The following is a 12793-nucleotide window of genomic DNA, read 5'->3' on the forward strand; positions in this document are numbered from 1 at the left end:
TTGGAGACTGTAACACTTGTACTGCGGTATAGCTGGTGTATACCCGCAGGTGTGTTTTGGAGTTTTTCTTGGGGGGTTATAGGAACAACCACCGTCTGTGGTACCAAGAGGGTGGTTGATTCCCTGGTGTGTTGGAGCAGCGTCAACTCCCGGGTTACCCGGTTGAGTGTGCCCCTGCACGTTCATGACGTCTGCCAATCGTGTCAGCCTTCTTTGCCTCGACCCCTCTGGGTGGTTTTTTTTTGATGGAGGCTTTGTCATGGTGCGCAACAATGCCAGCATACGCCCCTTCCGCCGGGGTGCTGTTTTCAGTTGACCCTATTGGCGCCTGTCTCGTCCGCAGTGCTCCAGGCTCGGGTCTACAGCCTGCTGCCTGGTTTTCCCCGGTGCGCTGCCTGCTTCCGTTGGTTAACCTTTTGAGTGCTTTACGGCCATGCTGACTGCCTGTGTTGCAGGGTCAGTGTTCCATGCGGCGTACTAATGGGGGGAAAGGGCCCGCTCTTACGCTGTCGATGTGGGGGGCGGTGTCACTAAGTGACCACCTGGTGGGGTCTTGATGCCTGGCGTCATTGACCTCTCCGGGCCCCCTTTTTTCAGGGGATCCAGTCCCTTCAGGGGGTCTGGGTCTTCCTTCGCGCTCCGCTGCTACGGCCTTGCCACGGGGTTGAGTTTGCTCTTGACCCCGTGATTTTTGGGGGCAGTAACGAGGGTTGTTCCTTCCGTTCGTTCCCTGGTGGCATGCGGGTTGTGCGTGTGCGTAGTCGTGGGGTCAAGCCACGGTCTGCTCACCCTGTACGTTGAGTTGCTTGAGTTCCTCTTCGCACGGTCCGATCCGTCTCCCTCCCGTCCTCCAATAGGGAGGGTATCCCTCCATTAGGGAGGGTCGGGGGGCTCGGTCCTCCCCGGTCTGATGGTTGTGGGGGGCCTCAGCGGGGTACATTTGTCGAGCTTCTGCCTTCCGCTCAGCTCCTCTTGTGCAGACTGACGCTGAGCGGAGGCCATAATGAAATAGAACGTAAGGTTATGTATATAACCAAGTTCTATGAATTCTGGTGACACTCAGCGTCAGGATGCCACTGCGGCCCTTTGATCTTTCCTTGTGGTGACATTTCTGGGAAGGAGATGAGTGTTTGGCCCCACCCCTGCTTATGTAGGTAGCGGATGGGGGTGTGGTCAGACGGATGTTGGTATGTAAAGGTACATTGTGAAGTTTTTATTCAGTGCACGTCACTGGAGTGAGTTGAGTGCAGACTGACGCTGAGCGTCACCAGAATTCATAGAACTTGGTTATATACATAACCTTACGTTAACGTCTGTAGAATTGCCTCTTGGGACATTCCAAACTGCACCATGTTAGTGCCCCCTGTACCAGTACACAGACTACTATACATCTAGGGCTGACCCCTATTAGTCGAATAGTCGACTAATCGGTCGAAAGGAGCCGTAGTCGACTGCCAACCTCTTAGTCGAATACAAAAAAAATAAAGAAATAAAAAAAATATTTATTTATAAAAAATATTACTTTTTTCTTTTTCTTTTATCATTCTTTCCAAAAGAAAAGAGGCCTAGAAGCGTGGCTAACGCTAATGGCACGCATACCAGAGGCTAACTGCCTACGAAAACAGGCACAGAGGCACTGAAAGAGGATTTCACCCATCTAATGAACACACTAGACTAGACAAATATCAAGATGTATCCATCAGTGGACCAATTGCATGCTTTTGCAGAGGACAAGAAGCCTTCAGTCGACTCCTTCAGATATTAAGCACCCCCTACAGCCCAAATGGAATGATAAAAAAAAAAGAATAATAATATTATATACCGGTATGTATATATTTTTTCTTTTTTTTGTCGACTATTAACGGCAAATTTTGGCCAATCATAGTCGACTATCCAAATCCTTAGTCGGGGACAGCCCTACTTTTTTCTATCTAAGGCCCCGTTTAGACGAGCGTTTTGTGAACAGAAACCGCAAAAGTCATCTTGCGGTTTCACTTTTAATTTTACGTTTAGACAAGCGTTTTGGGGTGGAATTCTCCGTGCAGACGACGCTGTAACGACGGAGTCCCGCTGTCACACGATTGGCGCATATGTCACATGACGTGCTGTGAAGACCCGCCCTACTCTGCCTCTGATTCGCAGACTGTGGATGGGGAATGTGATTGGACCAAAGCAGCGTCAGATTCTTGTGTATTTAACCCTTTCACTGCCACACGACAGCCGGTTGTGTGATAGTAAAGGGTTAACCTTCTGTCGTGTGGCAGTGAAAGGGTTAAAAGTACTGCCAATGTAGCCTTCAGGTGATCTCCGTTCAGACATACTTGCTTTGTTTACGTCTCGGCTACTGGCGCATACCTGCTACCTGTGACGTAAGCAGTACGCGCGACCAGAGCCGTGACAACCATTTCGTCATCGTTTTATCAGATTTATACGTTTTAACAGTTTAGACGAGAGCGCAAAGCTTTTGCGTTTCTAGGAATTCCACCCTGGAAGGTAGTCTCACTTTTTTGCGGTTTCACCCCGTAAAAACGCTGTTTCCGTATAAACGAAAGGCACATCCGTAAAAATATTTTTGCGGATTCACCTGCTAGCGTTTCCGTCTAAACGGGGCCTAAGGGTAGTTTTCTCTTGAAATGACTTGTTTTCTCTGAACTCTATGAACTCATAATAGGGAACAGAAACAATATAAACTTGTGCCAGCCCAGTGCAAGACGCGCTGGGCTCTACCTCTCCTCAGCTCACCTGTAATGGTGCAAGCTCAACAGAAGAGGGCAGCGTTAGTGTGTCAGGTTTGTGGTAAACTGCATCGCTGCAAGGTGTGTTATTATACACTTACAGGTGAGTTTCAAGTTTATTTGTCGCATCCCTGACTTTTTACAGTAGAGGAGTGAAATAATTAGTTCCTTGCCTCCTCTGCCTAGCAGCAACATCACACAGACAATAAGAATGGTGTAAACAATAAAAACTATTAAAATGATAAAATATCAATTATATTTGTACTCTGTGTAAAAAAAATTAAATGGCAGAAATTAAATATCAATGTAGCGTGTACTGTGTGCTCAATGGTATGTGCAGGTAAGTATTGTGTGCAGGTCAGTATTGTGTGCAAGTCAGTAATGTGTACAAATAAAGTATATAAAGTAGCACTGTTTTCCCTCAGTCACAGTGCTATTTGTTCATCTGTCTGACTGCCTGGCCGCCTAAATATTAAAGGCAACCAACTTGTGTCTAGCCACGCCCCCGCGGCGACGCGGCAGCAACAGAGCGGAGCTCCGTCGCGGCAGCATTATGTAGCCGTAATCCCCCTTTTTACCATCGACAACTAGCTCAACTGGCAGCGCTGCCTTGCTGTGGATCCTGCGGTCCGTTGGTGACAAGTTCGATTCCCTTACATTTTTTTTTTTTTTTTTTTTAACGTGCATTCTTTCGCCGGTTAAGTTTAGGCATGTTAACTTTAAGCATTGTTTCGGAGTTGGTTAAGGTTAAGGTTAGGCATTGTTTCGGAGTTGGTTAAGGTTAAGGTTAGGCATTGTTTCGGAGTTGGTTAAGGTTAAGGTTAGGCATTGTTTCGGAGTTGGTTAAGGTTAGAAGGGTTAAGTTTAGGCGCTGTTAAGGAGCTGGTTAAGGTTAGAGTTTGTCTTAGAGAATGGCAATAGACAGCCTATTTCCGCGCTGCAGCGCGAGGCAATAGACAGCCTATTTCCGCGCTGCAGCTCTCTCGCGCTGCCGCGGTCACATGGGCGTAGTGGCCAATCAGAGAAACGCTAAACACAAGTTGGTTGCCGAAAATATTCACGCTGCCTGGCCGGGGGGACTTCCAGGAGGCTGCTGGTCCGGGCCTTGAGGCTGCGGTCTGACTGCCTAGCGGGGGGACTTCCAGGAGGCTGCTGGTCTGGGCCTTGAGGCTGCGGTCTGACTGCCTAGCGGGGGGACTTCCAGGAGGCTGCTGGTCTGGGCCTTGAGGCTGCGGTCTGACTGCCTAGCGGGGGGACTTCCAGGAGGCTGCTGGTCTGGGCCTTGAGGCTGCGGTCTGACTGCCTAGCGGGGGGACTTCCAGGAGGCTGCTGGTCTGGGCCTTGAGGCTGACTGCCTGTGGAAGGGGACTTCCAGGAGGCTGCTGGTCCGGGCCTTGAGGCTGACTGCCTGGGGGGGGGGACTTCCAGGAGGCTGCTGGTCTTGGCCTTGAGGCTGCAGTCTGACTGCCTGGCGGGGGGGACTTCCAGGAGGCTGCTGGTCCGGGCCTTGAGGCTGACTGCCTGGGGGGGGGGACTTCCAGGAGGCTGCTGGTCTTGGCCTTGAGGCTGCAGTCTGACTGCCTGGGGGGGGGACTTCCAGGAGGCTGCTGGTCTTGGCCTTGAGGCTGCAGTCTGACTGCCTGGCGGGGGGGACTTCCAGGAGGCTGCTGGTCTTGGCCTTGAGGCTGCAGTCTGACTGCCTAGCGGGGGGACTTCCAGGAGGCTGCTGGTCCGGGCCTTGAGGCTGACTGCCTGGGGGGGGGGACTTCCAGGAGGCTGCTGGTCTTGGCCTTGAGGCTGCAGTCTGACTGCCTGGCGGGGGGGACTTCCAGGAGGCTGCTGGTCTTGGCCTTGAGGCTGCAGTCTGACTGCCTGGCGGGGGGGACTTCCAGGAGGCTGCTGGTCCGGGCCTTGAGGCTGACTGCCTGGGGGGGGGGACTTCCAGGAGGCTGCTGGTCTTGGCCTTGAGGCTGCAGTCTGACTGCCTGGCGGGGGGGACTTCCAGGAGGCTGCTGGTCTTGGCCTTGAGGCTGCAGTCTGACTGCCTGGCGGGGGGGACTTCCAGGAGGCTGCTGGTCTTGGCCTTGAGGCTGCAGTCTGACTGCCTGGCGGGGGGGACTTCCAGGAGGCTGCTGGTCCGGGCCTTGAGGCTGACTGCCTGGGGGGGGGGACTTCCAGGAGGCTGCTGGTCTTGGCCTTGAGGCTGCAGTCTGACTGCCTGGCGGGGGGGACTTCCAGGAGGCTGCTGGTCTTGGCCTTGAGGCTGCAGTCTGACTGCCTGGCGGGGGGGACTTCCAGGAGGCTGCTGGTCTTGGCCTTGAGGCTGCAGTCTGACTGCCTGGCGGGGGGGACTTCCAGGAGGCTGCTGGTCCGGGCCTTGAGGCTACGGTACCGTTTGCCAGACGGCATCAGCTGAAACAGATTGTGGTTGTGATGGCTGGGGTCCTTAATAATCCTGCAGGCTTTTCTGACACACCGTCCATTGTATACATCCTGGATGGACGGGAGCTCACAACAACAGATTTTCTGGGCTGTTTGCACAGCCCTCTTTAGCGCTTTGTGGTTTGAGCGCAGAGCAGTTTCCATTCCATGGTCAGGATGCCCTCTGTCGTGCCTCTATAGAAGGCCCTTAGAATCTGGGACCCCATGCCCAATTTCTTTAGCCACCTGAGATGAAAGAGGCTTATTGTGCTTTCTTCACCACCTGGCCGGTGTGCACGCCCCATGTTAGGTCCTCTGTGATGTGAACACTGAGGAATTTGAAGCTGTTGACTCTCCACAGCAGACCAGTTGATGTTGATGGGGTCCAGCCTTTCTCTCCCTCTCCTGTAGTCCACGACCAGCTCCTGGGTCTTGTCAATGTTGAGGGAGAGGTTGTTCACCCGGCACCATTCTACCAGATTGTCAATCTCTTCCCTGTAGGCCGTTTCGTCGTTGGTGATTAGGCCTATCACTGTTGTGTCATCAGCAAACTGAATCACCATGTTGGAGCTGTGTGTGGCTACACTGTTGTGGGTGTACAGGGAGTAGAGGAGGGGGCTCAGAACGCAGCCCTGGGGGGCTCCTGTGTTGAGGGTCAGAGGTGTTTGGGCCCATCCTCACCACCTGGTGGCGGTTTGACAGGAAGTCCAGAATCCAGCTGCACAGGTTCGGGTCTAACCCCAGAGCCACACTATCTATACTTCATCCAGCTGTGTGAAAAGCCCACAGAGCTTTTAGCTGGACCCAACTGTTGTTCCCCATCTCTGCACCAGGGCTGCCCACATTCTAGGATGACTACAGGTGTGATTGTTTGTTCTGAGCATTTTCTAGGCTGACTACAGCAGGGCTGTACACTGCGAGCATCTCGTCGCAAATTGCCCCCTAATCTGGCCGGTGCGAGTGGAAAATATCATCTGGGGGCAAGCTTGCGAGTAGTGATTGCAACCCTTCATTCGCATTTCACTCCTAAATTAATCCATACAAATTGGATAAAACATTAGCCTACAACCAGGACATAATGTTGCGGTTGTAATTGCATTAGACAGACCAGCGCGGACCTTTAATAACATGCAATTTGATTGACACGAGCAATGGGCTAACGTTAGCTGCTATCCACGGTATCTATTAGGATTATGCTAAGCTAACTAGCGTTAGCTGCTGCTAACCCTGGACACCAGTCAAAGCGGACTCCACAACACTAGTTCCATTCGGGAGGAAAGGGGGTGAGTTATATTGACAACGCTTGACAACAGAAGTTTAAACATAACTTCATATTTATTGGTTATTCGTTTCTGTTACTGTATATCATCCACTTTCCATCTCCGTCTGTTAAACGCTTCCTGCTTACATTTGAGTGTGACGTCATCACCTACGGCAGCTTAGACGATCAAAACGTGAAACTAGAACTAGAGGGGGGGGGGGGGGCTGGCTCTCTCATTCGTTCTCGCCCCCTCTCTCTCTCTCTCTCTCTCTCTCTCTCTCTCTCTCGCTCTGATTGATTGAAAACTTTATTAACAGATTGCAGAATGGGTACAATACAGTACAGCTCTCTCTACATTCAATTATTTAAAGTAGCCAAACGTTACAGACAGTATAAATACTAACTGGATAGTTGATGATATAAACATTTAATTTCATTATCTGAAATATTCTAAAATCATTAAGTCTGCTATAAGCCATTATCCCTTTGTGTGTGTGATTATTATTTTCTCACAGTAGTGTGTATATATATATATGCGTGTGTGTGTGTTTGGCTAAAGTGGATAGAAAACACAGTACTGTGCAAAAAAAAGGCACCCAAAAGTTTTTATATAAATGGTCTTAGATGTAAATACATGTTTTATTAGTGTGTCAGTAGACTACTCTTAGTACATTAATTAAATTATTTTTTAAAGCATCTTCATGGTTTAATAATGCAAACATATGTTGCAGGGACTTATTATAATCATCATATTGGCGTGACTGTATGCATCAAAGGGTTAAATCAAGCATTTTTAAGTGCTTTAGAGGAAATGTCAAAATATTGCGATATATATATTGTGTATCGTGATATGGCCAAAAAATATCGCGATATCATTTAGAGGCCATATCGCCCAGCCCTACTATAATGGTAAAATAGTTATTTAAAAATGTGCCCCTAAAAAAATATTCTTTGCCCCTAAATTTCTCATTTAGGGGCAAGTGTGCCCCTAGTGAAAAAGCTTAGTGTACAGCCCTGTACAGGTGTTACCGTTTGCTCTGAAAGAGCGTGATAGCAGTCCATTCCATTCTCATTTGCACTCCAAGAGAGAACAGGGCATATCACAACGGATATTGGCAATTTCACAGGGTGAGAGGACGATCTGAATATGGAGCACATCATCCAATTCTAATTATAAGGCACCAACACGCTGACATAAGACCTGAGACATTGTGATTGACGTTTTCCATTTAAATCGCCCGTTTCCAGTCCACGGCCCTCCACTCGTATTGTGTTTTTGGGTCCTTGGCCCTCGACGTCAAAAGGTTTGTGCTCCATGCTCTATACAATGTAAATCTCAACATGGGATGATGAAGTCACTATTCTGATATATCCCGTCTGTTGATAAGTGGACAGCTGTCCATAGCCCCTGAGGCCTCTCCCTCAATATGTCTCTGTTTGGTTGCCAGGCTTGGCTTCCTATCCATCCCTGGATTGACGTGAAAGTGGATTGTGTATAACGGAGAGATATTTCTTCCCCCTGATGTGCTCAACAGGACTCTACATAATTAAAAAAAAAAGTTTTAAAATACTACTAAAATAGACTTCATTCATTCTAATTTGTACTGGAAAACAAAATGCTGTCAAAAAGCGCGAAATACTGGCAAAGCTAACGCAAATAATGCATTATGATATTTTGCCAATATCTCCCAGCCCTACAGTACATACGAGTAGATCCAGACATCCACAAACCATGTCTGTCTGTGTCTTTCGTATCACTATGGCATTAATATGTATCCATATATCCAATATCCGTTGGAAAAAGCTTAATTATTACAATGCAACTTCACAAGTTCTGTATTTCATTGAGGAAATCAATATACCTTTCACAGGACTTATTAAAACCTATTGATGTGAATTGATGTATGGTTCAAGATGACTGGTAACATGGGTGTCTTTCATGCTCGCAGCAAAGAGGACTCAGGGGGAACTTTTGTGCACGATGTAGAGGACCTAGGCGTGTACACAATTGCTCTGTAAAAGCTTTTGAGAACCGCCAAATCCACATTCCTGGCGGTTTGCAGATTTTTTTTAATTTTGCACTGCCTAGGATCTGATTTGGAAAACATTTTGAAGATCATTGAAGTTTTTTGCTGAACCGTTGTTGAACCATCATTCATAACTGCATTAAAACAACTCTAACATATCTCTGTGAGAATGCATTAAAACAACTCTAACATATCTCTGTGAGAATATAACCTCATGAGGTTAGTTTACTTAGAGAAATACAATCAAATTGCTAGGCTACATTTGTGAGAAATGTGTGAGTAAAGTTTTCAAGTCACAGTGAGGAAAGATTCAGTAGCTACGCTCAGTTCATGCCGATTTTCAACCGTAATCCTATCATTCTGTTGTGAGGACCTGTGATTAATAAAAATTTATTCACCAGCGTGTTCTGTGTCTCTAGAGCTCAGCCGCATCGGCACCTCGAGAAATTCCCCTGGGTGACGTCGCCTAGAGCAGAGCAGACCTAACGAAATGTAGAACTATTTTCTAGGCCCAACTCGAGGAAAGTTGAAGAAATGGCTGAGGAAATGGTGTCTGTAGTTCGCTAGAGGTCTGCTCTCCTCTCTGTGACATCACCCAGAGGAAGTTCCCTGGGTGCCGATGCGGCTGAGCTCTCTAGACACAGAACTCATTGGTGAGTTACAGTACATGTCCGTTTATCACATGTCCTCCTCACAACAGAATGATAGGATTAAGGTTGAAAATCAGGGAAGTGCCCCTTTTAAAGGACATTCTGATGATGAACGAATGAATACAGTTATTCCAAAGTTGTTACACCCATTAGACTGAAACATTTCCAACGGTAGAATCTGTAACGCCATCAAACGGTGACCTCTCTAGGCGAGAGAGCCCCTCTTGGTATTGCACTTTGTTTAAATATTTTCTTTGTGTCTGATGCATGGGTTGGATTTCAATGGGTATATGGGGAGGGGTTGCTACTGCTGGTCACACTCAGGCTCTGCCAAGAGAGGTCCAGAGAAATGCACAGTATAATAAGCTATTAAACTCCAACCCACACATTGGACCAGAACAATAAAAAAAAAAAAAAAGCACGATACCAAGCGTGGCTCTTTTGCCTAGAGGTCGCTGTTTGACGGCATTACAGATTCTACCTTAAATCCCTTTAATAACAGTATTGTTGCGGAATATTTCAAATGAGCCAAACAGTGAAGCTGTAGGAATTCAGACGAGTCAATTTGTATATATGAAAATATAGAACATCGTTTATTTCTGTGGCCACAGAGCTCAGTTTACAATCAGACACACGAACGTCTGACCAGAAAGTGAGAGAGAGCTCTCGTCAGAACTTACCATAAATACATAATCGACATGACGTACATAAGATACCTAGATCTGACAAGAAAGGTCAACCAAAAATGCCCTAGTGAGGAAATTAAAACAAAGAATGGGTCTATGGCTTTGTTATGTCTTCACACTAGAACTGGAGAATAGGCCAAATGTCATTATCTCCTAACCTTGGTCGTTGTTAAGAGACACTGTTAAGACTGTCGTCCCAGTGTCTGAGCTGTATACTAGTTGATCATATTAACTAGTCAAGGTGGTAAGACATAGAATATGTATTTGAACACAGATCTATAGTCATGATAATATTTTCCCATCACAGTATATACAAGGACTCTGCGAGTGTGTAACATCCCCTTCTTCTCTGCTCCTAGCTGACATCCTGGCCCAGGCGCTGGGCTGCCTCCTCGGAGAGCTGCTGCATGTGGAGAGTCGAGGCCTGTTCCTCCATCATGGAGGAGTGTGTGTATTACTGTCGTTGTTGCAGGCCGGCCGTGGGGGGCTGCAGACCCCTATAGACATCCTGATGCGGCTCACAGGACAGTCCCGTAAGTGACACACACACACACACATTAGGGCTGGGCGATATATTCAAAATATACCATATTTATCTTTTATCTTTTTATGGCATAATGATATTTGACATTATTTGTTTTTTTCCAGTGCAAATTACAGAGTCATTTGATATATTTTTGTATATAGATTTAATTGGTAATAGAATTATTATGGTGTTTATTTTAAAAAAGAATTCAAAAGGGTATATTGAACAGGCACATGCAACAGACCGCACAATGCACTGGCAACTCACACAAGTCCGGAGATGACTTGTTGGTATTTGCTAAATGGGGCTTTGTAGATTGTTTGGAGTGCAAATCACTCTCTCTGCACCCGAGTTGGGTTCCAAACACTCTGTCATCAATACCATGCGGTTATTGCTGAATTATTGTCTCTTTTCATCTCAAAGAAGAGGCTTGCATTTGATTTTCAATCTGCTATGAAAAACATGACGTCCTGTCTGTCAAGTAATGGTGTTAGTCTTATCCTTATCCTAAGTTTCTGTATATAACAATCCTATCCAAAATAGTTTTATTATTGGCTCTTTTCATCTCGAGGAATAGGCTTGCATTTGATTTTCAATCCACTGTGAAATTAAAGTGATGTGTTAATTGAAGTGTTAGTCTTATCCTATTGTATCCCTATCGACGCTGTGAAATACTTCACCTATAATCACAAACAAACTATTATTCCCATCTTGCACTACAAGTAATGTTTGTCAAAATGAGCCACACCATGTCTCTACAATAATACAGAACACACACACAGCTTCACATAGTGAAACGACCGCGGAAACGACTATAAAGCTGGCATTCTAGGTGTAAAGATAAGCAATACGCGCGGCACTCAATGTTAAGCCCTAGCCATATTTTCTGAAAATGTGCCTAAAAATTAGGGCTGGGCGATATAACGATAATTATCACGATATATTTTATATTTTAATAATCGATAATAAAGGGCAGCTGGGTAGCACAGCGGACTAAGCGCTCGCCTACCACCGCAGAGACACTGGATTCGAATCCAGCTATCAGCGGTACCTCCGGCTTGGTCAGTCGTCCCTACTAACACAATTGGCAGTGTTAGCGGGTGGGAAGCCGGTGGGGTATATATCCTGGTTGTTGTAAACAGCGACTCCTACTGGTCGGTCGGGGCGCCTGCTCAGCAGGGAAGGGATCTAGGGGAGGTAGTGTGATCCTCCCACGCGTTACAGTCCTCACTGTCGGGTGAAAAGAAGCGAAAATGTATCTGAGGAGACATGTGATAGTCTTCAACCCTCCCTAGGCCGGTAAGTGGGGGGACCTGCGCGCAACGACCAGGAAGGGAATTGGCATAACGACTAAATTGGGATGGGAGAAAAATACAGAAAAAAGGGGGAGAAAAAATAGATAGCTTTAAAACCAGAGACAGTGGACAGACTTGCAACTTAAAGTAATGGCTTTGCTTGTCCAAATGACAATACTGACCAAATTGAGATTTTTTTTTTTTTAATCTTTAATTTTTAGTTTGCTTTCTAATTTAAAATACAGTTTGAAACCGTCTGTACTGTTTGGTGGTTTGTCCACCAAAAAAGCGCCAAAAGATAGAAAAGAAACTAGCAGAGCCGGAACTGTTCAGCCACCTTTTTTGGTACTTTCGCTTTCAAACCAGCTGCAGCCTGAGAACTGGAGTGTGAGGGGCTGTAACACTAAAGATGGCGGCAACGACAAAGAACTGCTGCAAAATAAACATACATTTAATAATAATAATAATTAAAACTATATGAAAAATGATATCGTGATAAAAATTTTGGCCATATCGCCCAGCCCTACTAAAAATACATACATAAGTTAATGGAAGATTGCTCCACTTCTACAGGTTCCATTTGCATGTTCTTCTAGGTATCTAGGGACATCTATGAATCTCTGGGAATGTATTCCCAGTGTCATAAATATTGTGTCTGTTACTAGGCTTGAGTAAATTGTAATGAACCAAAGGAGATTTATTTCTTTATCTCTGACGGTGAATAACACCATGCTAAAATTGACCAGACATGAAAAATTGCCACTGAGCTCATTCAGCACCTTCTTGAGATCACGTGTACAAAAATTCTAGGCAAATGAATAAAGGGCAGATGATTTACAGGGGTTTTTGTAGATACAGTACTGAATTCTGCCATCCGGACAGGCCTATAAATTACCTTATTATGGCCAAGTCACACATCTATGGATCGGGCCAAATCTCCCCTTTCCAATGGCAGAGTTCAATCTAGATTTAGTACCACCAGGCGCCCCCGACAGGGCAGCAAAAACCATGAATGACATCTACTGTAAGTACAGTTACTTTTTTATAATGTAAATTTCTCCGCCATCTTTCATCAGATTGCAACGCCGTTTTTTGCTAGACGTTCAAAGAAAGGTAAATAAACTAACTACGTTATATTTTATGGCAATAACGTTCATCTTTGTTCTACCCGTGAGATATGATCCCGAAAAGA

At 46.3% G+C, this 12793-nt stretch overlaps 1 protein-coding gene across 1 annotated transcript in view; it reads left to right on the forward strand.

Moving 5' to 3' along the window:
* LOC311224703 (coiled-coil domain-containing protein 138-like) overlaps window positions 1-12793 on the forward strand; it is a 205836-nt gene that overhangs the window by 99385 nt on the left and 93658 nt on the right. Inside the window, exon 13 of the mRNA XM_084309793.1 lies at window positions 10140-10313. Within this exon, the coding sequence (XP_084165919.1) occupies window positions 10140-10313 (174 nt within the window). The remainder of the gene's footprint in view (window positions 1-10139; window positions 10314-12793) is intronic.

Source organism: Notolepis coatsorum (assembly GCF_963971535.1).
Source record: "Notolepis coatsorum genome assembly, chromosome: 3".
In the NCBI taxonomy this organism is placed as follows: domain Eukaryota; kingdom Metazoa; phylum Chordata; class Actinopteri; order Aulopiformes; family Paralepididae; genus Notolepis; species Notolepis coatsorum.